Source organism: Dromaius novaehollandiae, chromosome 24 (assembly GCF_036370855.1).
Source record: "Dromaius novaehollandiae isolate bDroNov1 chromosome 24, bDroNov1.hap1, whole genome shotgun sequence".
NCBI classification, from domain to species: domain Eukaryota; kingdom Metazoa; phylum Chordata; class Aves; order Casuariiformes; family Dromaiidae; genus Dromaius; species Dromaius novaehollandiae.
Genome location: NC_088121.1, coordinates 9,529,986 through 9,557,454, shown reverse-complemented (window position 1 = coordinate 9,557,454; position 27,469 = coordinate 9,529,986). Strand labels below are relative to the sequence as shown.

General features: G+C 60.2%; 1 protein-coding gene and 2 long non-coding RNA genes across 4 annotated transcripts; 1 reads left to right on the top strand and 2 right to left on the bottom strand.

Annotated features, from left to right (window-relative positions):
- The first annotated feature begins 5,017 nt into the window (after positions 1 to 5,017).
- Positions 5,018 to 26,180, top strand: IGSF21 (immunoglobin superfamily member 21). Of its 2 annotated transcripts, XM_064497120.1 has the most exons (10): positions 5,218 to 5,372; positions 18,210 to 18,322; positions 18,647 to 18,768; positions 19,745 to 19,863; positions 20,011 to 20,126; positions 21,515 to 21,989; positions 25,320 to 25,405; positions 25,483 to 25,675; positions 25,801 to 25,839; positions 25,931 to 26,180. In XM_064497120.1, the coding sequence occupies exons 1-10, from the start codon at positions 5,318 to 5,320 to the stop codon at positions 25,999 to 26,001; spliced, it is 1,389 nt and encodes a 462-aa protein (XP_064353190.1). In that variant the 5' UTR covers positions 5,218 to 5,317; the 3' UTR covers positions 26,002 to 26,180. The 2 variants fall into 2 exon arrangements, with proteins under 2 accessions (XP_064353191.1, XP_064353190.1); XM_064497121.1 differs by lacking the exons at positions 25,320 to 25,405; positions 25,483 to 25,675; positions 25,801 to 25,839; positions 25,931 to 26,180 and adding an exon at positions 23,101 to 24,815 and having other exon boundaries at positions 5,018 to 5,372.
- Positions 11,967 to 26,063, bottom strand: LOC135323573 (uncharacterized). Its single transcript, XR_010385050.1, has 3 exons — positions 25,974 to 26,063; positions 13,590 to 13,829; positions 11,967 to 12,176 (listed from the first exon to the last, which is right to left on the bottom strand). It is a non-coding gene; the product is annotated as an uncharacterized LOC135323573 (long non-coding RNA).
- On the bottom strand, positions 24,801 to 25,323 carry LOC112994186 (uncharacterized). The gene is made up of 2 exons (XR_003261875.2): positions 25,170 to 25,323; positions 24,801 to 25,019 (listed from the first exon to the last, which is right to left on the bottom strand). It is a non-coding gene; the product is annotated as an uncharacterized LOC112994186 (long non-coding RNA).
- Positions 26,181 to 27,469: the final 1,289 nt, after the last annotated feature.

The window sequence follows — 27,469 nt, the reverse complement described above, 5'->3', positions numbered from 1 at the left end:
AGGTTGGGCTTGTTCCTCCAAGAGAGGAGCTGGCAAGGAAGGGCGAAGCCGTGCCGAAGCTGCGGTGCATCGCTTGCCTGCACTGGGTTTTGCCTCCTTTTTGCACCCAGGGCGAGCGAGCGTTGAGCTCGGGTTTATTCCGCGCATTGCTCGGCAGCGGGTGGATTTAATACTTAAGCGCAGCCTCGTCGCGCGCCTCACCTGCCTGCGGAGACGCAGGCAGCGATTTGCATATTTATTAAATAACTTTTAGCGGGCGCCGCGAGCCGCAGTGCTGCATCCCGCTCGCCGGCAGCGGGGAAAGGCCGGGAACCGCTCGGGGAGGGAGCGGGGGCCACGGGAAAGGCAGCGCCCGCGTTGCCGGGGGGGTCGTGGTTTTGGGGTGTTTTTCAACCCTGGACACGTTGCTCAACCGCAGCCGCAACGAGGCGAGCGCCCGCGGGGATTTTTCCTGCTTTTGAAGACGGGAGCGTGACTCATCCGGCTGGATTTTCGATGCCGGCCACGTGGCGGTTTTGCATCCGAGCTCGTCCTCGGCGCTGCCTTTATAGCCGAGAGATGGAAAATGATGGAAAACACGGGCAATTAATGCAAAGTGAGATATTCCCCCCAATATAAACCACATTTGCAGCTTGCAGGTAGCAAGCGAGGCTGCGCCACGGCGGGACGCGCTGCCTCGGGGCATCGTCAGGGTGAAACGGGGGGAAAAAAGATTAGAAACACCTAAAAATGGGTTGGCGAAGCCCATGGGTGTCAAATATTGCAATTAAAGGGGTGCTCAGGGGTCCGGACCGGGCACCAGCCGACGGTCCTGGGGTGCGGGAAAGTTTCCCGCGGTATTCCCGGAGCCGGCCGGGGTTTTGCTCCTGGCGATTCCCGTATTCCCGCGAAGCACCTGGGACAACCACGAAGCGAGGGTCCTCCCGGGCTCCCCTGGCAGACCTCACTTTTATTCCGTTATTTTTATTTTCGGTTTTACCGCGCTGCGCATAGAGCATCCCTACGAGCCGCCCCGCGCGCTCGGCCACCAGCTTCCCCGCAGCCGCGATTTCGCCTCTCCGCGTCGGCACGTGCTGCCCGCTCCCCACGCGTTTACGGATTTATCGACAGCATATATATATTTTTCCAGCATTTTTTGCAGCTCGCCCACTGCCACAAATTCTCCTCCGTAAAGCAAAAATCGCTACTGTGCTACAGAAAGAAACGGGAGCAGCTGATGCCAACGCCGGGGCCTGGCATTAATTTTCACGGCGCTCTCACTTGAGCGTTTTTGGACGATTTAGGGGTTTATTTTTTCCAGATTTTTGCCGGGTGCAGAGCCGGGATCAGGCCTCTCAATCCCATGCAAAAATCGCACCGGGGCCGGCGCTTTACGGCTGCAGGGGCAAAACCGCCAAGCGTTAGGTCACCGCCGCCGGCTTTAATTCACAGCCAAATTTGCAAACGGGACTTTTCTCTCGCCCTTTCCCCCAAGGATGTTTCTCCTCTCCAGCGGACGGACGAGGGTAGATAAAGTCCCGAAACCGCCGGATGGGGAGCGAGCGAGGAGGAGCGCGGGGCGGAGGAAGGCAGCGAGCCGCCCTGGCGCTTTTAGCCTTATTTATATCCACCCAGCGCATAGCGGCGACCTATTTATACAGCTGCTCTGGCGCTCCTCTCCGAACCATTAAAAATATATATATACACACACAAACACACGTATATATACGTATATATATGCGTGCGCCCGGGTGTATTTATGTGGCTCCTGGGAGGGTTCGTTCAGCGAAGCGACGGGCGAGGTTTCGGCGTCGCGCCGGGCAGAAGGCATCCGCGGGCGGGAGGAAAACGGCGCGGTTTCTGGCACCGCAAGGGTTTGGGGGAAAAAATCCAAGCAGCTGAGCTGTTTCGTTTCCAACACAGCTGAAACGGCGCTTTTTTTTTTTTTTTTTTTTTAATTCCCGGAGGAAAAAAAAAAAAAATTCAGAGATTTCGGAAACAAAATGTCCTTTCCGAGCGCAAAACCGAACCCTTCCATTGGAGCACAGGGAGAAAGGCCAAGTTCAACCTTTCAAAAGACTCTTTTTAAAATTTTTTTTCTCTTTTTTTAAGCATGATATTCAAACCCGGCAACAAAAATCTCCCGATGTGACTTACAGTCACGCAGCGCTCCAGATCTGTCTTCCCACTCCCCCAGATGCTCGGGTGGGTTGGGAACGGCCGGTGACTCACGCGGGACGTTTTGCCTATCCGATGGGGACTTTTCAGCCCCGTCGCCCTCTTTATTTTATTATTTTATTTATTTATTTATTTATTTATTTTTGCACGCAATGCGTGTGCAAAATGCATACAGCCCAAAAAAAAAGTGCTTTGCCAGCACCCGGGAGTGAACCATATATCAAAGCGCTGCCGGAGAGCCGTAATTCAAGCAAAGCAAACATTCCACGTCCCGACCGCGTCGGGCCGGTGAAATAGGGGCCGCTTAAAAGCGTTCGGCGCCGGGACAGATTTAAAGGAATAATTACGGCTGGAAACGGCAGCCGCGTAAATCTTCAGGCGACTCTTTGCAGCTTGCGACCGAGGCGAAGGGCTGGGTTGGAAATACCTTCGGTGCTTAGAGATGACGGGGTAAAAGCACATGCGTTTTTGGGGATATTTGGGTTTTTTTTCCCATCCGGGGTGAGGCTGAGCTGGAGAAACAAGCCAAGCGGCTTCGCGGTCCTGGGGTGTATTAATTACCCAGCGATGCAAAGCCCGCTGCTAACGGGAGGCCGGCACGGCCCTCTCCATGTTCGGCTTGTCAAGCTATTAAAAAAGCATCATGGAAATCGCTTTAATTCCCTTCGGGCTCTCGGGGCGCCCGGGCTCCTGTCGCCGACGCTTAGCGTTACCTGGCCCTGGCCGCAAGCTAAAAAAAAGCACCCGGGAACTAGAGGCTTCCTGGCAATTTTGCAAATTTGGGGCGGGCTCGGAGGAAGCTCTGCAAAGCGGCGGCAGTGAAAGTGGCTTTTTTTGCTGCTGCAAACGGATGCTGGCAGGGGGGACCTAGATCTTCAGCCAAACTTGACCCAAAATGTTTTGCTTTGCTGTAAGTGGAGCACGGCCTCATTAATCCCCGTTGCGGAGCCTCGTGCCGGAGCTCGCAGGTGCCCATCGTGGCATCGCCGGGAATCTCGCCGCGGCTAACGACGGAGCCGCGTTATTGCTCCGCTAATTAGAGCGCCGGCTCCTGGAAAAGGTCAGGAGAGGGGAGCTGGGAAGCGGCGCTTTTCTGCCGCAGCCCAGCAGCTTTTTTTTATTATTATTGCCCTGGGCAATCCCTGTGATCTTAATAAATAAGACCTATGTATGTGCACAGTTGCGCACGTCTGACAACTCGTTAAATGGGGGAAGTTGGGAGAAAACGAGCCGATCCGCAAAGCAGGGCCGTGCAGGGAGTCGAGGCCTGGCCGCCGAGCTGCCTCGGCCGGCGTGTGGCTTTTCGGGGGCAGAGGGGCACCCGGGTCCGGTCGTGCTCCTGGCAGCTGCACCGGGAGGAGAAATAATAAATTAGAGCCCAACTGGGCCCTTGCACTGCTGCAGGAGCTGTGTGCCGTGTTTCTCTGGCTCCCTGTGGCTACCTGCTCCCGCATCCCACATCCCTTTTGGACCCCCATCCCTTCCCGGGCCATGTATCCCTGCCTGAATCCCAGCTCCTCCTGGTCCACACGTCCCCGCTGGTGTCCTGCATCCCCTCCTGGCCTGTGTCCCCTCCTAAACTGCACGTCCCTGCCTTAATCTCAGCTTCTCCTGCACCGTGCATCCCTGCCTGCATCCCATGTCCCCTCCTAAACTGCACCTTCCTGCCTGCTTCCCACCCCCCTGCCTGAACCCCACATCCCTGCCTGCATCCCAGCTCCCTCTGGACTGGGACATTTCCCCCCTGCCTTCTGCATCCCCTCCTGTGCTGTGCATCCCTCCCTGGACCATGCATCTCCCCCTGCATCCCACATCCCTGCCTGGACCACGCATCCCCGCGTGGCCCCCGCATCCCTGCCTGGACCCTGCATCCCTTCCTGCCTCCCTGCCTGGACCACACGTCTCCCCCTGCATCCCGCATCCCTGCCTCAATCCCAGCTCCCCCCGGACCTCATGTTCCCCCCCTGCCTCCCACATCCCCTCCTGGACTCTGCATCCCTGCCTGAACCGCATCCCTCCCCCTGCATCCCGCATCCCTGCCTGGCCCTGACATCCCTGCCTGCATCCCGCATCCCTGCCTGGCCCCCGCATCTCTGTCTGCATCCCAGCTCTCCCTGGACCTCGCATCCCCCCCAGCCCCCGCATCCCTGCCTGAACCGCACATCTCTCCCTGCATCCCGCATCCCTGCCTGGCCCCCACGTCCCTGCCTGCATCCCAGCTCTCCCTGGACCTCACATCCCCCCCGGCCCCCGCATCCCTGCCTCAGTCCTGCATCCCTGCCTGGACCATACATCTCTCCCTGTATCCCGCATCCCTGCCTGGCCCCCACATCCCTGCCTGGCCCCCACATCCCTGCCTGCTTTGTGCATCCCTGCCTGGACCATACATCTCCCCCTGCATCCCACAACCCTGCCTGGACCATACATCTCCCCCTGCATCCTTCATCCCTGCCTCGACCCCACATCCCTGCCTGCCTCCTGCATCCCTGCCTGGACCATACATCTCTCCCTGCCTCCCACATCCCTGCCTGCATCCCGCATCCCTGCCTGGACCACACATCTCCCCCTGCATCCCGCATCCCTGCCTGCATCCCGCATCCCTGCCTGGACCACACGTCTCCCCCTGCATCCCGCATCCCTGCCTGCATCCCGCATCCCTGCCTGGACCATACATCTCCCCCTGCATCCCGCATCCCTGCCTGGCCCCCGCATCCCTGCCTGGCCCCCGCATCCCTGCCTGCATCCCGGGCTGCGGCGGGCGGAGGGTTAACAGCTCCGGCGCGGCGCGGCGGGGGGGGGCCGGGGGCGGGCGGGCGGCAGCGCCGCGCTCTCCTGCCTCGCTGCCACAAAGCGGCTTAGGGAGGGCGGCAGCGCGGCCGCGCAGCCGGGATTAACCTCGAATACGGGGGCGGGGGGGGCCGCCGAGCAGCAGCCCCGGCACCGCGGGGCCCCCCCCCGGGGCGCCGAGCAGCCCCGGCACCGCGGAGCAGCCCCGGCCCCCCGCAGCCCCCCGGGGACCGCGGAGCATCCCCAGCCCCCCGGGGACCGCGGACCTCCCCCCCCCCCCCCGCCCCGGGGGGGGGCGCGGCGATGCCGGGCGGCGGCCCGGGGAGCTTGTGAGCCGCATGGGGCTGCCCCCGGCGCGGCCCCCCTGCGCAAGATGAGCCCCCTGCCCCTCGCCCTGCTGCTCTGGGACCTGCTGGACGCGGCGCTGGGTGAGTGGCATCGCCCCCCCCCCCCGACCCCCCCCCCCGGGTGGGGGCCGTATTCACCGTGCCCCGAAATTAGCGGTGGGGACCCCAGGGCGACTCGGGGCTTCTGCGGGAGCTGGGGGGAGAAAAAAAGGGGGGGGGTCTGGGGGGCTGCATGCTTTTGGCTGCCCTCTGCATCCCCCCCGGCTCTTGGGGGGGGGCAGGCACCCCCCAGACCCGCTATAGGGCACCGCTCCGGAGCCATTAACAGGGCATCCGCGTTGCACCCATTAACAGGGCTCCCGCTCCGGACCCGTTAACAGGATCCCTGCTTTGGAGCCGGGAATAAAGCGCCTGCTCCGGAGCCGGTGACGGGGTCCCGGGGGTCAGGGTGGAAAGAAAGGGGGCCGCTCGCCCCGCTCCCCGAGCCAGCATCGCCCTGGGGACCCGTATCCCTTTTCCCCTGGGAAGCAGCTCCGTTTTGGGAGCGAGTCCCAAGGGAAGGGGGCTCCGCAACCCCCCCCCCCAAGCCAGGGGGCTTCGAGGGGGTAAAAATTTATCAGGATGGAAACTTTTGTCTATCTGGTTTTGAGGGATGGTTGTGCCCTGCTGCAGCCTCCGCTCTCCTCGCCCGGCCTGGCGGAGCGGGGGGCCGCGGGATCCCCGATCTGCTCCTCGCCAAATCCGTCTTCCGCATCCGAGGCTGGAGCGGGGGTTGGAGAGAGAGGTTTTCTCCTCTTTTTCCTCTTCCCGGCGCGGGGAAAACACCGCTGGAGGCAGGACGCGGGGCGCCTCGACCCCCGGCACGCGCTGCCCGATAGCGGGGACACGGCGAAACCCGGCCGCTCTCGGGGGGGTTGTTGGAAAGGGCTGGGGAGCCGCGATTTTCCTATTTCCAACGTGTTTTTTTCCCCCCCCCGCCACTAAGCAGAGCTGCGGCCGCCGGGCTTCCCGGGGCCGGAGCCGCACAAAGGAGCCGATTCCACATCGCAGCTCGGTTTTCTCCTCTTTGCTCCTTTCCCTCGGCAAAACGAGGGTGGCAGGGACGCGACGGCGGCCCGGCCCTGGGTTTAGGCAGGCTCTGCGTGCCGGTTTTTGCAAGGGCGGCAGGCGCACGCCGCTTTCAGCAAAGCCGAGCCTCGCCAGGCTGCGTCTTAGGAGACGCAAAACCCGACCCCGCCGACGCTGCGGGCCCCGGCGCCGACCTCAGCCGCGGCTGTTATGGTTTTTCCCTCCGTCGCGCCGTGTTTTTAAGGTCACGGGTGGATCGTTTTCAAGGTTCACCGGCTTTTCCCCGCCGCGGGCGAGCTCTCCGTCACCGTTCGCGAAGCGGTTTCCTCCGTTCCGCCTGGTTTTGTCGCCGCGGGCGCTTCTGGGCGGTCGCTCTTCCGCCCTGGTTTCCCAGGATGAGCGGCTTGAAGTCTCCTCTTGCCGTCAGGCCATCGGTGAGGAAACACCATCCCGAAAGCCAGCGCTATCCGAGCTCTCTGCCAGCAAACAGCAAAGCATCCCCCCCCCCCCCGAAGCCTGATGAGACCCGGCTCCCCCGCAGCCCCCATCTCGGATGCTCCGAAAACAGGTGACCTCAATTCAGCAGGGATCGACACGCTCACGGCTTCTCCGGAGGAAAAGGTCGTATTCAGCCCGGTCCGCGGTGCCAAAATCCGCCCGAGCCTGCCAGCTCGTCGCCGCCGAGGGAGAGCGACACGGAGCTGCTCCGAGCCCCAGCCGGCTGCGGAGGGCAGATGGCTTTTCCTCGGCCGGCGGCATCTCTGGCTGCCTGGACCGAGATCCGCCTGGACAAGGGGGGATGCTCGTCCGGAGAGGGATGCTCGTCCAGGCATCCCCACCGCCAAGCCTGCGTTATTAGCTGGCTCGCGGTCTGAAATTCGTTCCCGTAAAACGTTCTCCGGGCACTTTCCGATTTATTTTACGGCCGTGTAACATCAGAGCTCTGTTTTGCAAACGTGAAAGGAGGGTGAAATATGTCAGGTTTTGATCTCTGCGTGATATTTATATATCCCCCATCCGAGCGCTCTGCCTTATCTTGCGCGCTCGCCCTCGTGATGCCGAACTGATTGGAAAAAATGGGAAAATCCAGGTGTAGCTCCTTGTTTAAAGCTCCTCGGGGTAATATCCGCCGTGCAATGCCCTGTGTGAGCTTGCTGGAGATTTCTGCTGTCTCGTGGAAAAGCTGAGCCTTGGCCCTCGCATCCCCGCGGAAAAACCTCGGCTGCCGGCTCAGCGCCCAGCGGGAAACACGGAGGTGTTTTTCCCAGCGCCAAGGGCAGGGTGCTCCGGTTTGCCAAACCGGGCTGCTGATCCTTGGCAGGATTTTCACAGCTTGCGGGAAACCAGGCCTCGGATTTGCCCAAAATGCTCCTAAAATCCTCCTAAGGGCGCTGATTGCCCTTCTCCCAATTAGGTTGGTTTTTCTCTTCCCAGCTGCATTTTGTAGCGGTTCATAGCCGGGGCGCGAAGCTTTCTAGCAGCCGAGCATCTTCGCCTCGTCTCATGTCTCTCCAAGCTAATGAGCATCTCCGGGGCATGGTGGTGCTCAGGGCTTCGTTAAACCGCGGCTCGTCGCCTGCCGTGCCCTCACTCGGGTCCGGACCTCGTGTCCTCCTGCTCCTCCACGGCTCCCGTGGCACCTCCGAGATGAGGTTTCCCCTCGTGTTGCATCCAGGCCGTGAAGGGAGCGGGCAATTCGCTTCCCGCATCCGTACATCACTTTTCTAGGGAGCATCGCAGGCGCAAGGCGAATTATTCCTCTGCTGGTAGGAGCCTCCCCTTCCCCGCGAGGCTGTTTGGATCGAGGGGGACGTGAGCAAGAAACCTCCTTGGCCCTGAGCTGGCATTTTTGGGGTCCCAAGTGCCCTATCTGGGCCACCTTCTCCCCGAAGACTTCTTTTTGTTATTTTTAAGCCTAACTCAGCACCAGGTTGGTTTCTCGGCGCGCTCAGCTGCGCTGGCGGTGAAGGGGTTAATGGGGACACGTTTTACGGGACTTTGGTGGCTTCTCTGCGTAGCGTGATGAGGGATGAGAAAACGGTCTCCTGCGTCGGGGTCAGGGGCGTTTTGGTGGAAACCAGTGGAAACGTTCACAACCCGGGAGGCTCCTTGCAGCAGCTGGAAAAAACAGCCTTTGGGATTTCTCCGTAGGTTTTTGGGGGAGATTTCAAGGCTTCTTGTGTCCCGCCTGCATTTTTCTATTATAGTGGTAGAAATGGTGTTTTCCTCCTGAAAATTCTCGGCTGAAAATGCTTGACCCACTCTGGCCCTGCTCCTTTTGCAAAGCCGATGGAAAAGCTCCCGGTGCCGTCGGCATAAGAGTGGGTTTTACCGCCTCCGGGTCGGAGCCGATGGGGCAGAGCCGCGACGCTGCCGGAGAAACCCCGCAGGCCCCTTTCGCCTCGCCCGGGCTGCAACTCCTCCGGCAAAGAGCCGGAGCGGAGCCGGGCGGACGCAGCTGAGCCGGCCGCCTTTTGTTCCCTCGCCAAGCTGCTCTCTTTGCCCTTTTGTTCGCTTGCTCGGAGCACTGACGGGGCCGTTTTTAACTAATGACTGGAGCTCACAGTGTCTCCTTCCCGCTTTCCCCCCCCCCACCGCCGCCTCCTTAGTCTCCTTCCTAAAATAAACCGTCAATCAAGGGCTTGTTTTCAGTGCCGGGCTTTGGGACGGGGCTGGCGGCACGAGCGCTCGTTTTGTACAGGCAACGGTCGCGATGAGACACCCATCGGCGTCGGGTTCCCGTTGCGTCTCCCTGTTTGACGAGCTGCTAATTTTTGGGAAGAGCTGCAAGATCGGGAAGATTTCTTACCCAGGAACGCCAGAAAGGACCAGTGGGGTCAAGCGCGGCATCTTATGAAGGAGCATCTGGAGGTCCCCCGAGACCAGAGGTGCAAGTTGGAGGCTCTACGTTGGGTTTTTGCTTCTCCTACAGCTTTGTAGGGCCGTAGCCTCTGACCCCGAGGAGGTCTGAGCAACCTGCCGTAAAAAAAGTTCATCTCCCATTGGGAGACGTCATCTCCTCATCCCATTGGGACACAACGGCACCAAGGACCGGAGCCGGGCGCGAGGGCGCAAGGGGCTACGGCGGTGGCCGATGTTGAGTTACCTCCAGCTGGTGCTGGTGGAGGAGACAGCCCCTCTGCTGGCTGCTGGCCGGCTCAAGACTTGAACCCCTCCCTGGCATAAAAAAGCAAGGAAAGACGACAGTTTTGGGGTCAGCACCCACAGAGCTTGTCCAGCATCTCACAGGAGGGGTTTTGCACAGCTAGACGTTGCGTCCAGGTTGGTGGGACCCTCCCGAGCCCCTGGGCACGGGCAAGGTCTCTCCCATCACTGCCCCGAGGGAAGGGGCCGTGCCGGCAGAGACCACCAGCGCGTGGCATTGCCGAGCCAGCCCGGGCTTGCAGACCACACATTTTGCCTATTCAGACGAGCAAATCTCCATCTGCAACAGAAAACCTCCTCGGCTGAAAGAGAAGGCGTCTCCGAGGACCGCCAGTGTTTGAAAACGCACCGGGGAGACAAGGATTTAGTTTCTGTTCTAACCCAACCTCTGTACAATCTACAGTTTATATAATGCGTTCAACAATATACTTCGGCGGGGAGGGGGAAGGGGATTAGCGGCGGGTATTTCATCCCCGCTCCGCCTCCCCTCGCTTGCAGATAAATCCTATCTGCCCAGGCCTGGGGAGCTGGGACCTGGAGGCACCACTGGTTGCCTGGAGAAGCTGTGGGGAACGCGCCTGCCCTGCCTGTTCATTTATCGGTATTTACTTGGAAAGCGATTTGAGCAGTTTTAGGCCTTGATCCAGAGCGTGGGGATGGGTGGGAGAGGCGCTGGTCTTTCCTGATAAGAGCACGGTGATGGGTGGCATCTGGGATGAGGGGGGCCTGCAGTAGGGTCTGCTCCTCTTGAGGACCACCGTGCTTGGGCATGCTTTCTCCAGCCCAGCTCGCCCCAGGATGGCATTTCATGGGGTCACCGTTGATTTGATGACACCAGCCAACGTGGGGATGTGATGGCTGAGATCCAGCTCTTGTTGGGAGAGACTCTGGGTGTCTCCAGAAGCCGTTCGGGTGCAGGACCGTCCCTGGAGATGGCCGCAGATAGTGTGCTTGCCTTTCGTGCTGGCATCGGTTGAGAAGAGGAGGATGAGGATGAAAGGCGCAATTTAGGCTGGTAATTGCCTCGGTTGCAGGAGGGCCAGAGGGAGCCAAGGACCATCTTGGAGGGGAGCTGATGGCCCTGAGGAGGGGGATAACAGCCGGAGCGGGAGGAAACCAGCTTCCCGGTGGGAAGCCATCAGGGAGAACCTGCTGTCAGGTGTCCATGGGCTACAGGCACGGGGTGACCTTGATATTGAGGTCTCCAGGGGCACCACCAGCTGCTCTGGCCCATGCCACTCACACGGTGTGGCAGGTCCTTCTCCGAAAGCAGCCACCGCCTCCTCCTCCTCCTCCTCACGAGCGAACGCGGTCGAGCCGCCTCTATGAGAGACGGGCACTTAATATAAATAATTAACAAGTGCTTACTCAGAGGTTAGCAGCTTGTAATTGGCAGGAGGAACACAGATCGCGAGCAACCTCCCCGTCTGCCAGGTGCTCCGGCCACGGCCTGGCCGCCTACCAAGCGCCGATCGATCTTCCCTTAACCCCTGAGGGCATCGCGCTGCTAAACCCGCGCTGCCCTATTCCTTTTCCTTCCGAATCCGGAGCACCTTGGCTGCCTCTTCCCTTTCGCAAAACAGCCCTGGTCTGGTGGGGAAGGGCTTCTCCATGTGGTCCGGAGGAGCACGTTGATGGCCAAGCGATTGCGATTTACAGCCCGGCTTTCCGCCTCCGGAGAGCTTGGTGCCAAGCCTCGCTTAGCAGGGAGTTTCCCGGCCCAAATCCAGGCTGGGATGGGCTCTTGATATCATACGATCCGGCATAATTCCCTTTAGGAAGCCACGGTGGCTCCAGGCCCTGCGAGCAGGGAGATGGAGGGAGCCGGGGAGGATGCTTGGAAGAGTCTCCTGGTTTTGGTGGTACCGTGAAGATGAGGTTGTGGAGGTGGAAGCCAGGCAAATTTGCAACGCGAGTGGTTCCCCCGGTCGCCTGCCGCCCTTTGCAAAGACCAGGCAAGCCCGGCTTGCTAAGGTCCATCGCATTCCCGGGGCGTCAACTCCCCCAAAAGCCCCTTTCCCCACCGCTTTGGCAGATTGAGCTTCTGCAAAAGGTGTCGATGGAGCACGACGAGGTATCACCGCGGGGAAACAGCCAAAACCCTTGGAAATCGGAAGGGCTTTATCTAAACGGCGTTATCTCGCCTGGAAAGGAGAGAGCAGGTTTAATGGTGGGGAGAAAGCAGATGCAGGGCGATGTCTGGCACAGAGAGAGCAGGAACGTTAATCCCTTATGCCACGCTGCCCAGGAGATGTATATATATATATAAGTGTATATATAGGTGTATATAAGTTCCGGGACTGGCAGGAGAGTGTTTACAGCCGCGGCGGGTTGCAAACGGTCCCCCCGCCCCGGCGAGTCGCTAGGAAAACCTCCCGCCTTCCCGAGCCGCGCTGACCCGCCCTCGCGGGAGCCCTGAGTTAAAGGAAATATTTAACGATCCCACGCTTCGTTACATTTTATTAACAGCGGCGCCTCGGCCTCCCCTGCCGCGTGCGCCGGCGCTGAGGCTCGGATGCTCTTGCCGGGCGTTTTGGGACCCCAAAACGGGAATTTTGCAGAAAGTAGCATCAGCGGCGAGCGGAGAGTTTTCCGTATCCGTCTTTGGGCTCGGTGGCGAGGAGCCAGGCAGCTATTGATAGTCGGTCGTATCTGGAAGCGGCCGGGAGACAGAAAGGTATTAATTAGCGGTGATTTCTCGACGGCGCGGAGACGGATGGGGATTAAGGCAACGGCCGCGCGCGTCCGCCGCGAAGCACCGGTAAATCAGCGTTACGATTCGGGGCTGTAAGCGGGAGATAGGTTTTAATCTCATTCGCGGCGCCGCATTGCCGAGAGCGAGCAAAGCGGGGGTTAGTGCCGGCACGCGGAGCGGGGAGGAAAGGGTCGCTCCGAATTATCACCCCCGGCGGGGCGATCCGCCTGCTTCCTCCTCCCGCCCGGCGCCGGCCGCATCCAGCTGTTGCATCCAGCTGTTGCCTCCCGCGCCGGGCGCAGCCGGGCTCCAGAGGCGAGGGATATCCAGGCTGGGGTGCGATGCGTGAACCCAAATCTCTTGGCGTTTCCTTCCCGCGGTAAATCTTAATTTTAAAAGAGGCCAAAAGGCCAAAGGCTCGATCGATGCATCGATTAAAACCGCAGCGAGCGAGCAAGACGCTAAGTTGTAGGACGAGAGGACGGTGTGAAGCACCTTTTGTGCCCTCTTTGGTCACAGAAAGTGGATTGAAGTGTATTTTATATGTGCAAATGGAAAATTTGCAGCTGTATTTGCTGCTTCCCTTGAAATGAAGCCGAAGCAGCACAAAAGCATCCGACCCGACCTGGGTACCAAAATACCCCGCCGTGCTCGTCCTCCTCTGCGGGTGCATATCTGCGAGTGCAACCGGGGGGGCTCAGAGACAGGGTTTTTCTCCCCGAAACCAATTTGCCAGCTTGTGGTCCCTCCTTTCCGGGTCCGGTGGGGATGCAGCATCCGTGCAAGGTGCATCCGTGCAAGGTGCATCCATGCAAGGTGCATCCATGCGACGTGCATCCGTGCAAGGTGCATCCATGCAAGGTGCATCCGTGCAAGGTGTTTGTCAGCCTGGCGCAGAGCTCTGCCTGCAGCAAACTTCTCCGCCATCGCCTCTAAAGCAGCCAAATTTGGGAAAACCTAAGCATTTAAGGGACCTTGCGGCGAACGGGGTGATTTCAGCTCCAAACCGCCCGGCTCGGGCTCTGCGAGCCAAGCCAGCCCACGCGAGGAGTAATTAGAGGTGCAACCGATAAGTGTTTCTTCCCGTTTATGCAAATGGGGGAGGTAAGAGGTACGTAATTAAATGTTTGTACTTTCCTACGCCGCGCGGTGTGAAGGAAGATGAATTTTAATTACCGGCTCTTAATTGTGCGGTCGGCCTGTTTAATGTCCTCTTTACACAGGATTAATACAATTTGCTCCTCGCCAGCCGGGCTCTTCCTCGCGGCGGGAGCGCGGCTTTCCTCCCCGTCCGGGCGGACCATCCTCATCCCCGCGGAGAGTTTATATATAGCGAGAGTTTTAATATAGCGTAAATATATTGGGTTTACCTGCTTGGAGGGGGCCGTGCAAAGAGGGAGCGGGAGTTTCAGCCGGTGTCGGAGGGATGATATCGGCGGCGAATTGAGCCCGTGCGAACCTCGCCGGCCCTCGTTTCGCAGGGGAACGCGCTTCCCCCCCCGGCTCCTTAATTTTTTCCGTGCAAAAGACCTGGCTCATTCGGAAACGCGAAGCTGACTCCATCTGTCGCATCCGATTTGGCTTGGTGGGGTTCAACCTGGGTTAAAACACTGATTCCCCCGTGCAAAAAAATAGAGGTTAGCGCAGAAGCTTGCCAACGTAGCAAGGAGAAAAACCCCAGAATCAGCAGATCAGGCCTCTCTGGAGCGGGACAGAGCGGAGTTTTTCCCTGCTTTTCTTGCCCTTTGCAGCCCTCCCCGGTTAGCAGGGAGCGACAGCGGCACATTATAATTGCAAAGCGCCTGTAAGATCATAAATAAGGCATTGCCGGAGCAGGCGAGCGTGTCTGCGGGAGAGCCGGCGTTTTGCTGCGCTCGCGGGAAAGGCAGCGCCCGCCGGCGCTTAATCTTTGATGAACAAGATGTTAGAAAGCGGCGGGCAGCTCCTCGCTTTTAGGGGATGAGTTTCCCCCCTTTCCCCCACCCCTGGGTGCTCCTCGGGCCTTTCCCCCCGCTTCTTGCTCTCGCAAGACCCTCGGAAAAAGGCGGCGGAGGAATCGGTGTGAATTATGCATGAGCCCCCCTAATCAGGCGCTGATTAAAATGTTCCTATTTCCTTTAGGTACGGCTTAACAAATAAGAAATGTGGCAGCCGGGGGGTCGCTCCGAGGAGCCCGAAAGGAGCCGGAGGCCGTCGGCCCGGCTGCCGGCGTCTCCTTCTCTCCGTGGGTGCCGGGGAACGCTGGGGCCAAATAATAAAAAGCAATAAGTAAATAAATAACGACCCCCTCGCGGGGTTATTTTTCAGCTGAGGAGTTAGGTCAGGCTCGGGTAAAGCTCGGCAAGCTGGCGGTTTCCCTCGGCACGGTCGGGTGCGGAGCCCCGGATCGAGCGCGGGAGGAGGCAGGAGGGTGTTTTCCTGCAGCAGGAGGGTATTTTCCCGTGGCAGGGGGTATTTTCCCGTGGCAGAAGGGTATTTTCCCACAGTGGGAGGGTATTTTCCCGTGGCAGGGAGTATTTTTCTATGGCAGGGGGTATTTTCCCGCTGCGGGAGGGCATTTTCCCGCTGCGGGAGGGTATTTTCCCGCTGCAGGGAGTATTTTCCCATGGCAGAAGGGTATTTTCCCACAGTGGGAGGGTATTTTCCCGTGGCAGGGGGTATTTTCCCGTGGCAGGAGGGTATTTTCCCACAGTGGGAGGGCATTTCCCATGGCAGGGAGTATTTTCCCGTGGCAGAAGGGTATTTTCCCACAGCAGGAGGGTATTTTCCCATGGCAGGGGGTATTTTCCCGTGGCAGAAGGGTATTTTCCCACAGCAGGAGGGTATTTTCCCGTGGCAGAAGGGTATTTTCCCACAGCGGGAGGGTATTTTCCCATGGCAGGGAGTATTTTTCTATGGCAGGGGGCATTTTCCCGCTGCAGGAGGGCATTTTCCCGCAGCAGGGGGTATTTTCCCATGGCAGAAGGGTATTTTCCCACAGTGGGAGGGTATTTTCCCATGTCAGGGGGTATTTTCCCGTGGCAGAAGGGTATTTTCCCACAGTGGGAGGGCATTTTCCCGTGGCAGAAGGGTATTTTCCCACAGCGGGAGGGTATTTTCCCATGGCAGGGAGTATTTTTCTATGGCAGGGGGCATTTTCCCGCTGCAGGAGGGCATTTTCCCGCAGCAGGGGGTATTTTCCCGTGGCAGAAGGGTATTTTCCCGCAGCAGGAGGGTATTTTCCCATGGCAGGGGGTATTTTCCCATGGCAGAAGGGTATTTTCCCATGGCAGGGGGCATTTTCCCGCAGCAGGAGGGTATTTTCCTGCAGCAGGAGGGCATTTTCCCGCAGCAGGGGGTATTTTCCCGTGGCAGGAGGGTATTTTCCCACAGTGGGAGGGCATTTCCCACAGCAGGAGGGTATTTTCCCGTGGCAGGGGGTATTTTCCCACAGTGGGAGGGTATTTTCCCGTGGCAGGGAGTATTTTCCCGTGGCAGGGGGGCATTTTCCCGTGGCAGGGGGTATTTTTCTATGGCAAGGGGCATTTTCCTGCAGCAGGAGGTCATTTTCCCACGGCAGAAGGGTATTTTCCCATGGCAGGGGGTATTTTCCCGCAGCAGGAGGGCATTTTCCCATGGCAGGGGGCATTTTCCCGCAGCAGGGAGTATTTTCCTGTGGCAGGAGGACATTTTCCCATGGCAGGACGGTATTTTCCCATGGCAGGGGGTATTTTTCTACGGCAAGGGGCGTTTTTCAGCGGCAGGAAGGCATTTTCCCGCGGCAGGGGGTATTTTCCCATAGCAGGGAGCATTTTCCTGCAGCAGGAGGACATTTTTCCCGCAGCAGGAGGGCATTTTCCCGCGGCAGGGGGTATTTTCCCATGGCAGGGGGTATTTTCCCATGGCAGGGGGCTTTTTCCCGCGGCCGCCCCGCTTCCCTGTTGGAGCCGGCCGCTTTGCACGCAACCTGCCTCCTCCCTCGCAGCCACTCGGTAATTGAAAGCGCCGAGCGTGTTGCAACGTGCCGCTTTTATTAACGTGTCACTCCTGATCTAAAAGGACATTTCATTTATCTCTCCCTCCCCCCCTTTTTTTTTTTTAATAGACATAGCAAGAATTCCCACCGCTCGCTATCAAAAGCAGCCGTATCCCCCCGGGACGCAATCTCATCAGCGGGCCGTATTTCCAGGGCCTCCGATCTAATCAGCGGGCCGTATTTCCGTAGCCGTAATCTCATCAGCGGGTTGCACTTCACACGCGACATCTTTCGCGGCGGAACGGGCCGTATTTGTAAAGAGCAGCGGCGAGGAGCCGGCTCCGGGCTTTGAGCCGCGGGAGATGCCGCCACGCGGAAGATGAAGGCGGGTGGCCGGGCGCCTCCTGAATCCCGTGGTTATCCCTGCCTAAAATGGTCGAAAATGATCTGAAAATCCCATAATACCTGCTACCGCTGGTTTCTTTTCCCATCAAAGAATAAGAAAAGGGAAAAAAAGGCTGCAATAAATCAAAGAGAGGGACCGCGGGCTCGGCAGAGCCCGGCTTTGGGAGCGAAAAGCAAGCGCGGAAAGTGCCTAACGCCCTGAATCGCGTTTGAAGATGAAGTTGGGGGTTTTTTTTAATTAAAGCGGCTCTTTAGCAGCTCTTGCGGCGGCAGAAAGTGCAGATGTCGCCTCGCGGCGCGGCGAAGCTTTGCTAAACGGCACCGGCACGTGCGCGGGCAGAGCTCTGCCGGCCTCCCCGGAGAGCATCCCTCCGTCCCGGCATCCGCGTATCCCCAAAACAAGCAGATTTGGGGGGTCGCAGTCAGCGTCGGGTGTGGGAATGGGGGTCAGCAGACCCGGGAGGGGGTCTGAGGGATGCTGAGCAGATGAGATGTCGTCCGGTGGCTCCCAACGTGCGTTGACCAAGTTTTAGCTCGCTGTTTTACCCAGATTTACCCCGCGAGCACCGCGCTGCTGCTTCTGCCCATTTCTCTGATGGGGAAACTGAGGCCCGGGAGGGTAAATCATCCTTTTTCATCCGTCTCATGGTCCCATCGCTGGGCGTCCCTTGACAGCTCCGTTTCTGAGCCAGCTCCCGTCTCTCCCGGCACGTTCCCGGTGCTTTTTCAATGTCACTTTTCCAGCCGGCACCGGCGGATGCAAGAAGCCGTAAAAAAAAGACGACGTGAGCCCCGGAGGAGAGCCGCGGCTTGGCTCTCTGCCTCGGCAAACCGGCCCCGAAAAGCCCCAGCCGGGGCGGTTGGTTCGTTAAATAACATCTCGGGTCTCCGGGGCTGTCAATCCGGCAGCAGCTCGAGGAGAGGCAGGAAAACAAAAATGAAATGAAATCGCGGGGCCTCCTGACCCCGGCTGCGCGACGGGTCCGCAGCAAATCGATCGGAAAGAGTTTTCCGGGGAAAGGGAAAGGAGGAAAACAGCCAGTGTAATTTGAGGGGGGCGATTTCTCTCTGTGGCATTAGCTTGGCTAACGAAGTATTAACGAGGGGACCCGCTGCCCGGTTTCTGGCCTCGCTGGCCCAGAGGGTTTGCGATAGGGGCTGGGCTGCCCTTGGGATAAAGCCGAGGGATAAAGCCGAGGGCAAATCCCGGCTCCCAGGCGATGCCGGCCACGACGGAAAAGAAGGGGAGACGGGAAAGGAGAGGTGCTGCCGCTCGGGGCAAGAGCGTGGGAACTTTTAGTGCCCCGCAGAGATTTATTTCCCACGGCGTGCCGGCCCCTAACCTTAAATATCGCCGGCTATTTCGCTAGTCCTGTCTTAAGAGAAGCAGCATCAACGTGGTCACAGATACTGCAGGGAGTTGTCCAAAATAGCAGATTTTCGGCCAAAGCGGAGCTGTAAAGCGGCAGGAAGGGCTTTTTGCGGCAAAACGGTGGTTCCTTGCGCTTTGATGGCTGGTGATGGCAAACGGCATCAGCAGGGCTTCTCCCAGCCGGCGCGTCTTGCATTTGGGCCTTTTTTTATTGTTTTTCCCCCAAAAAACGAGCCAATGCCCTTCTGCTCCTCGCAGGCTACCTGACGGTGAGCATCGAGCCGCTGCCGCCCGTGGTGGTGGGCGACGCCGTGACCCTGAAATGCAACTTCAAGACGGATGGCAGGATGCGCGAGATCGTCTGGTACCGGGTAAGCGCCGGCCCGCCGCGGCTTTCTGCTCCCCGGTGCCTTAGCACTCTTCTCCACATCCAGGCCCATTTACAAACGGATAAATCACGTTGTGGTTTTTATATATATTCCATCGCCGGGGGGGTTTTCCTTGAGTCCTGGCTGTCTTTTGGTATAAACGGGTGTTTTTAGGTGCCGGCGTGGGTAACTCGAATTCCTCCCGCACAAATCAGTGCAGCCCACTGAGACGCCGCGGCCAAGCCGGGCGCCTCCGCGGCATTTTGCTCGTTCGTATTTAGCCTGAATATTTGCTCGGACGCTTCACGGGGCGTTTTTCCTCGGCAGGTGACGGACGGCGGCACCATCAAGCAGAAGATCTTCACCTTCGATGCCATGTTCTCCACCAACTCCTCGCACATGGAGAGCTACCGCAAGCGGGAGGAGCTGGTCTACCAGTCGACGGTGCGGTAAGCGGAAAGAAATCGCAGCGGCCGCGCTCGTCCGCCGGCATCGATATACGCACGTTGCTCAACGCTTTTCCCCCCCGCGGTTATTGCCCCCCTCCGCCGCCGTCCTCTTGGCCGTTCCCCCTTTTCCTCCAAGCCTTTCGCTCACTCGCTGCCGATCGTTATTTCCTTTGTGGCAAACGCACAAAAACTCCGAGAGAGGCTGATAATTAATTACGTGGCGCTTGTTTCCCTGTTTTTTGCGGAAAAAGCCTAATCAGGCGTTATTGTGTTTCCTTGGCTCTGCCCGCTTCGATCGCGGGAATATTTGCCGTAGAGGCGGCAGGGGGTCATTAATATATCCCAGGGCCCGGCGGGGCACGGGAATCGCTCCGTCGCCAGATATCCCGGGGCTGGTCCCTCCCTTTCCCGGTGGGAAAAGCCACATGGGCAGGGAGGAGCAGAGATCTGAGGGATCGCACCGATGCAGCGGCTCTCTCCAAGCCACTCAGATGCGGGTCGAAGCAGGGCGCGGGGTTGGCGTCGCGGCAGCAATCCAGCGGCGAATCCCACCGCCAGCGGAGAACCGGATCCGGAAAATAAATAAATAACAGGCAGGCCCGAAAGCTGCCCTTGGCTTTTCTTCCCAGGCAGAAATCACCGGCGGGAGCGGCAGCTTTAGCCCTAATTGCGCCCTCGCTTTATTGCCAGCGTCGTAAAAGCAAAACAGGAGCTTGAGAAAATGTCAGGGGGAGGCTTAATTTAAGCAAAAAAAAAAGGCTGGGAAGAAGTGGTTGTTTTAGTGTTTAAAAAAAATAATTAGTTAAATGTATTTCAGCTCTGGTTTTTGCCCCGGTGCCTCTTGGTAATGTGTAATTTGGGCTGTGGGTCCAAGTGGACACCCCCTTTTTTTGGAGGCTCCCACGCGGGATGGGGGGGTGTTTCGCTGTGGTTTTGGGGTGCCGTTGGCATCACGGGCGCTCGCCCTCTGCCCCAGGCTGCCGGAGGTGCGCATCTCGGACAACGGCCCCTACGAGTGCCACGTGGGCATCTACGACCGAGCCACGCGGGACAAAGTGGTGCTGGCCTCCGGTAACATCCTCCTCAACGTGATGGGTGAGCGCGGCTCGCCGCGGGGGGTTCGGCGGGGGGCTTTGGCTCGTTCAGCCACCGGCGAATCTTCCCAGGGTGATGGGGAAACGCGCCGTGGTCAATGATTTTTGCAATGTCGCAAGCTCACGGCCTTGTTCTCCTCCCCGGCAGCGCCGCCGACATCCATCTCGGTGGTCGCCGCCGACACGCCAGCACCCTTCAGCCGCTACCAAGCGCAGAACTTCACCCTGGTGTGCGTGGTGGCCGGAGGCAAGCCCGCCCCGCTGGTGAGCACCCAAGGCAGGGGAAAAACACCCAGCCCGCATGCAAGCGGCGTTGCGTTGCGTTGCGTTGCGTGGCGTTGCGTTGCGTTGCGTTGCGTTTCGGGTCGGTGCAAGCCACAGGTTGGGTCTGTGCAAGCGTTGCGGTAGGTTGGGTAGGTGCAAGCGTTGCAGCAGGTCGGTGCGAAACTGCGCTGCGTCGGTGCCAACAGTGCAGCGCAGCAGGTCGGTGCCAGTGGCACGGTGGGTCGGTGCAAACGGCACAGCGGGTTGGGTCGGTGCAAGCGGTGCGGCGTGTCGGTGCGAGCAGTGTGGCAGATTGGTGCACTGTATCGGTGCAAGCGGCACGGAGGGTCAATGCAAAACGGTGTGCTGCATTGGTGCAAGTACGGTGGGTCGGGTCAGTGCAAGCAGTCGGTTGGGCTGGGTTGATCGGATCGGATCAGGTTGGGTTGGATCGGATCGGATCGGATCAGTGCAAGCGGTGGGTTGGGTTGGATTGGATTGGATCAGATCGGTGCAAGTGGTGGGTTGGATTGGATTGGATCAGATCGAATTGGGTTGGATTGGATCAGATTGGTGCAAGTCGTGGGTTGGGTTGGATTGAATCGGATCGGATCGGATTGGTGCAAGTGGTGGGTTGGGTTGGATTGGAGCAGATCGGATCGATGCAAGTGGTGGGTTGGGTTGGGCTGGATCGGATCGGTGCAAGTGGTGGGTTGGATTGGATCGGATCAGATCGGATTGGGTTGGATTGGATCAGATTGGTGCAAGCGGTGGGTTGGATTGGGTTGGGTTGGATCAGATCGGTGCAAGTGGTGGGTTGGATTGGATCAGATCGGATTGGCTTGGGTTGGATCGGATCGGGTCGGATCAGATTGGTGTAAGTGGTGGGTTGGGTTGGATCGGATCAGGTCGGTGCAAGTGGTGGGTTGGGTTGGGTTGGATTGGATTGGATTGGATCGGATCGGGTTGGGTTGGGTTGGGTTGGGTTGGATCGGGTCGGATCAGTGCAAGCGTTGGGTTGGATCGGATCGAATCGAATCAAATCGGATCGGATCAGATCGGTGCAAGTGGTGGGTTGGACTGGATTGGATCGGATCGGATCGGATCAGGTTGGATCGGATCGGTGCAAGTGGTGGGTTGGGTTAGACCGGTGCAAGCGGCGCGGCGGTCGGTGCAAAACGGTGTGCTGCGTAGGTACAAGCGGTGCAGCGTGGTGTGACGTGGTGGGTCGGGTCGGGTCGGCGCAAGCAGTGCACCGCGGCAGTGCAAGCGTTGGGTCGGCGCAAGCGGCACAGCAGCCCTTCCCGGGGGGCTGTGGCGGCCGTGGGGAGCCCGGGCGCCGCGGGGTCCCCGCCGGGCTCATCGCCCCTTCCCCCCGCCCCGCGCAGGTGTACTTCAAGCGCGACGGGGAGCCCATCGAGGCGACGCCGCTGCCGGAGCCGCCGGGCGGAGGCGGCAGCGGCGGCGAGGCCTCGCCGGAGGGCCGGGCGCCCCGCAACCTGCTGCACCGCGACCTGGACGACACCAAGGTGCCGAAGCCGCTGTGGGCGGCCGAGGCGGAGGCGCGGGGCGAGCGGCCGCCCGGCACGCCGGAGCCACCCCGGGGGCTGGCGGCCGAGCGGGGCCCCGCCACCGAGACCATCCCCGAGACGGTGGTGAGCCGCGAGTTCCCGCGCTGGGTGCACGTGGCCGAGCCCATCTACTACGTGCGGCACGCGCAGGCGCCCGTCAGCGACGGCACGGTGGAGGCGCGGGCCACGCTGACGTGGACCCTGAACCCCCAGATCGACAACGAGGCGCTCTTCAGCTGCGAGGTGAAGCACCCGGCGCTCTCCATGCCCATGCAGGCGGAGGTGACCCTCGGTAAGCCTGGAGGGCACCGTGGGGCAGGACGCGGCCAGCGCGGGGGCTCGCCGGAGGTCGAGGTGCCCTCGGGAGAGTCGTGCATGTTTTGGGGATCCATCAGGCAACGGAGGGGCTGTGGTTGGGTGCAGTAAGGGGGGCAGCGCTCCAAGGGCTCCCGGGGGGTTAGGTGGGCAGTTTTGGGGTGCTGGAGGGGGAAAGCAGGGTGTCAGCAAGGCAGGGGTGTTGGGGGGGGGGGGAACCCATGGGTGGGAGCCTGGGGGTGATTGTGACTGGGCCTGGGCCTGGGCCTGGGCCTGGGCCTGGGCCTGGGCCTAGGTCCAGGTCCAGGTCCAGGTCCAGGTCCAGATCTAGGTCTAGGTCTAGGTCCAGGTCCAGGTCCAGGTCCAGGTCCAGGTCCAAGTCCAAGTCCAGCTCCAGCTCCAGCTCCAGCTCCAGCCAAGCAGGGAGCTGGGACCCCAAAGTCAGGGCAAAGTGTTTGGTGTCCTGGTGTAGGTGTTTGGTGGGTCTTTGCCTTGGTTTTCTGCAGGGGAGGTGGTGACCCCTTGTTAGTGTTATCTCCTTTGGGGTACAACTAACTGTGGTGGCGGTCTGGGTCTGGGTCTGGGTCTGGGTCTGGGTCTGGGTCTGGGTCTGGGTGGTGGTCTTGGTCTCCATCTCCTGGACAGGCTCATAGCCTGGGGGGGGGACCTTCACCCCCATGGAGATGTCACCTCCAAGCATCTGCACCTGGTCCCAGGAGAATGAGGCCATGCCAGGAGCCTCCCTTGGAGGCCAGGAGGCCGGAGATGCCCATGATGATAGGCTTGCTGGTCATCACCACCCAACCCATCCCACCTGGGGTGCTGGCAGGGGGCCAGGCCGGCCCCCGCACAGGGGCAGCCCGTGGGGCTGACGAGGCCTTGGCCGTGATAGGGCGTGTGGGAGCGAGGCCGGGCCAGCCCCGTTGGCTCCCAGCATGCCCAGGGCCTAGAAGAGCAGAAGCTCCCCAAGCGACCCCAGGAGCGCAGCGACCATGGGGGCCAGCGAACAGGGCAGTTAGCAAGGCAGTTCGCATGGGCAGAGAGCGGGGCCAGGGGCCCCTCACGCTGCCCACCGACCTCCACCCCAGGCTGGGCAACTCTGCTGCAACAGCCTCCAGGTAAGGCTGCTCCAGCCTTCGTCCTCCCCTGGAGCCCGGTGGAGGAGAAGATGGTGCCTTGGCTAGGCTGCTCCAGCCTTCGTCCTCCCCTGGAGCCCGGTGGAGGAGAAGATGGTGCCTTGGCTAGGCTGCTCCAGCCTTCGTCCTCCCCTGGAGCCCATCGGGGGAGAAGATGGTGCCTTGGCTAGGCTGCTCCAGCCTTCGTCCTCCCCTGGAGCCCGGTGGAGGAGAAGATGGTGCCTTGGCTAGGCTGCTCCAGCCTTCGTCCTCCCCTGGAGCCCGGTGGAGGAGAAGATGGTGCCTTGGCTAGGCTGCTCCAGCCTTCGTCCTCCCCTGGAGCCCATCGGGGGAGAAGATGGTGTCTTGGCTAGGCTGCTCCAGCCTTCGTCCTCCCCTGGAGCCCGGTGGAGGAGAAGATGGTGCCTTGGCTAGGCTGCTCCAGCCTTCGTCCTCCCCTGGAGCCCGGTGGAGGAGAAGATGGTGCCTTGGCTAGGCTGCTCCAGCCTTCGTCCTCCCCTGGAGCCCGGTGGAGGAGAAGATGGTGCCTGGGCTTTGCTCCAGGGCATGCATCATCTTCACCAGGAGGTCTCCACCTTGTTGGCCTTCAATGTGCTCACCAGCTCCTCTCCTTGGGCTGCCCTGCATGCTGGAGGCTCCTCGAGTCCTGAGGAACCGGAGGGAGGACCCTTCCACCCCAGCCTCAAGGACCTCTCCCAACACACACCGAGCTGAAAAATAAACTAAGTCCTGCGTTTTGACCCCCAGCTCATGAACCACCTCACTGGGTTGGGTGGGAGGGAGGCAGGTTGCTAATCCAGGTTCCCCAGCACACACCTAGGTTATTTTTTGGTTAAGTCCTGCATTTTAGCACCTTCCCAGCTCATCAGCCCCTTAAGCAACTGCTTCACTGAGTCTCAGGGGTGGCTTGCTAACAGGGAGCCCTCTCCCACCACAAAACAAGCCTAAAAATAAACTAAGTCCTGTGTTTTAGCACCTTTCCACACAGCCCCATACACCCCTGGGCCAGCAGCTCATCAACCCCCTTAACTGCCCACCATGCTGGTGGGAAGGTTGCCAACAGAGAGCCCTCACACCACTATCTACCCACCCCCAAAACTTTCTGAAAAGTAAACTAAGTCCTGCGTTTTGGCACTTTCTGCAGTGCAGAGCCTCACACAACCCTTGAGCCGGGAGCTCGAGTAACCACCTCCCTTGGCCAGGAGGTCCCACAGCCCAAGACCTCGATGAGGAAGGCTGTTGATAGTGAGCCCTCACCTCCACCTACCAGCCTTAAGGACCTCTCCCAACACACAACTACCCCAAATTAACTAAGTCCTGCGTTGGGCGCCCGCCATTCAGCACAACATCTTGCCCAGTGCCAAGATGTCTGGCAACCCCTCCTTGCCCCCAGCAGCTCCAAAACCCTATAACAGCAAAGCTTACCCCATATTGTCCCCCCTAAATCTGTCCATGGACACAGCCCTCCTCATCTCCTAAGATGCCTCCAGCCTATGCATTTTTCCAGGAGCTCCTCCCCAACCCCTGCACCATCCACACGCACAATTTGGGCACCACCGCGGCGGGTCCCCGTCCCCTTCGGGACGCACGCAGCTCTGCCCCTCCCCGGAAAGGCCGGCGCACACGCATTGAAACCAACACAAACCAGTTGCTTCCATAAGAAAAGAGATGTATATTTAGATACAGACCAGAGCATGGGTCCACCTTCTGCAGCCCGTCACCGCAGAAGCCCCTGCGCGGCATCCCGGCGAGCGGGCGCCTTTCCCGACCACCAGCGTCCACCGATGGGTGTTTTTCCTGGCGCTGAGCCGTTCGTGACGTGCTGGGGACGACCTCCGGTGCGGACCGGGCAGAAGAGGCGGCACCTGAAGCTGCAAAGGATGAAATAGTTGGTCACGGCAATGCTGCCGTGTTGCGATGGGCAAGGAGCCCCCCTCAACCGGGGTTTTTGAGCGAGGAAACACGGCCTTGCCCACCTAGGTATCACCCCGCGGTTGCCTATCAAGGCTACGAGCACCCACCTTCGCGTGCGTCACACTGCAGGGACTTGTCCATCGCAGCCGTCAGTCTGTCCGTCGATCTCCTAGACGTCAGCCTGCCGCGCCGAGGCTCTCGCCGGGTCAAGGATGTCCGTGGAGAGCCGCGCTAACGACCCTTCCCTTTCCTTGCAGTCGCTCCCAAGGGCCCGAAGATCACCATGACCCCGACGAGAGCCCGCGTGGGAGACACCGTGCGCATCCTGGTGCAGGGCTTCCAGGTGAGCCGTCCCCGCGGGCCGGCGCGGGGTTGGGGCCACGGGCGCCCGTCTCACCGCCCGCCTCTCTCGGGCCGCAGAACGAAGTCTTCCCCGAGCCGCTCTTCACCTGGACCCGGGTGGGCAGCAGGCTCCTGGACGGCAGCGCCGAGCACGACGGCAAGGAGCTGGTGCTGGAGCGGGTGCCGGCCGAGCTCAACGGCTCCATGTACCGCTGCACGGCGCAGAACCCGCTGGGCTCCACGGACACCCACACGCGGCTCATCGTCTTCGGTAGGGCCCCGGCGTCCCCTCCTCCGGGCAGAGCCCGACCCGCGCCAGGAGACCGCGATGCACCTAGGAGCATCCCAGCTGGGCCCCCCCTAAACCTCCCTATTTTGCTTTTTGTCTCCCGTTAGAAAACCCCAACATTCCCAGAGGAACAGAGGACTCCAACGGTGAGCGCAAACCCCGGCGTCTCCGGACGGAGCAGCGGCGTTCCCGACGGTGGGAACCGCTCCGCCAACACCCTGCTCTCCTCCCGCCCAGGTTCGGTCCCCGGCCGCGGCCTCCGGCTCGCTTGGGTGCTCACCCTGACAGTGATCCTGGAGCTGACGTGAAGCTTCGCCCGCCTCGGCCTCCTCCTCTTCCTCGTACGGCTCCGCCCGGCATTCACGCCTCCGTCAGTCGGTTCTCTCTCTTTTTTTTTTTTCTATAATATTTACAGTCTCGGGCTCTTTCTGTCTGTGTCTTGGCTTCCTCGGCCAACTTAATTAAAAGGAAAAAGAAATCCCCCTCCCTTCCCGGAGCAGACTGCGCTTAATATATTGCCCCGGGGGATCATTGCACCCCCAAAGCAGCTTGCAACACGAGTCGGCGTGGGGGACGTTGGGGGCAAAACCCCGGGGACCGGCGAGGTGCAGAGGACGCGGCAGCCGGCGGAGCCGCTGGCGCCGGCGATCTTTAACCCGGCGGCGACGAGGCCGTGCCACGGGGCTCTTGGCACGCTCGTTTCCCCGGAAACGGATAATAAACGGGCAGCAATCAGGCCGGATCCTGCTTGGAGCCGTTCCCGCTGCCGGCTGCCTGGCATCCCGTGCTGGGTCGCCGGCTCCGAGCACGCTGGCAGCCAGGATTTTGCAGCATTTTAGGGAGCGGGTGCCGGGCAGCAGGGCCGCACGCCGCCCGGGACGGGCTCCCCGGTGCACCCACCCCACGCCGGCTTTTTGCACGGGGGGAGCATTAATCCTCGCGGATTAGCTAGCGCTCCCTCTTTGCAAAGCCCTGGACCGGCACTAAGCGTTATTGCTGCTATCGCCGTTACGATTAATTGCTATTAAGCGGCTTCGGTACCTACCTCGCCCCGCTGCCGCGATGCTCAGACGGCGAGATGAAATGGCACCAACGAAGCGGGGACGCCGGCGGTCCACGGCCCGGGGGATCGTGTGCGTTCGCGGCCGGGACGCCCGCTCGCTGAGCAAACGGGGATTCGCGCTCTGCCGAAACGCCGTCTCGATGCCGGCGGCAGCTCTCCCTCCGGCCGGGCTTGCAGGTCCTGCAAACAGCAAATGCAATTCTTACTTTTTTCTTTTTTCCCCCCCGGATTTTCAGCTCCCAGCTGCTTTTCGCTCTTTCTCACGCCGCGATTCCCCCCCCCTCCAAGCTCGTTTCCAACATAAATCCATAAATATTGCAGTTTAGCCCTTCTCCCCCATAACAAGCATCCCCGGCAAAGCCGTCCGCAGCGGCGCGGCCGTCCCCGCGCCCTCCCGCAGCGTCCCCCATGCAAAACCAGCATTTTCCTACGCGCGCGGCGGGCGGCTGCTGCATTTGGAAGGCAAAAAAGGAGGCCAGAGCCGCTGGGGAGAGGGGCCGGGTGCGCGCCGACGCAAGGACAAAAATCCCCAAAAAAGCCAAGTCTTGCACAAAGACCCGGCGGGAGCATCGCAGAACCGCAAAGCCCGTTGTCGGGCCTCCCTGCTCCAAGCCGGGCTTTGCAGAGCCGCGGCGCTGGATCAGGCTCACGCCTATGCCTTGCACGGGGGGAAGCTCCGGCACCGCCGGATTGCTCCGGTGCATCCTACCTTT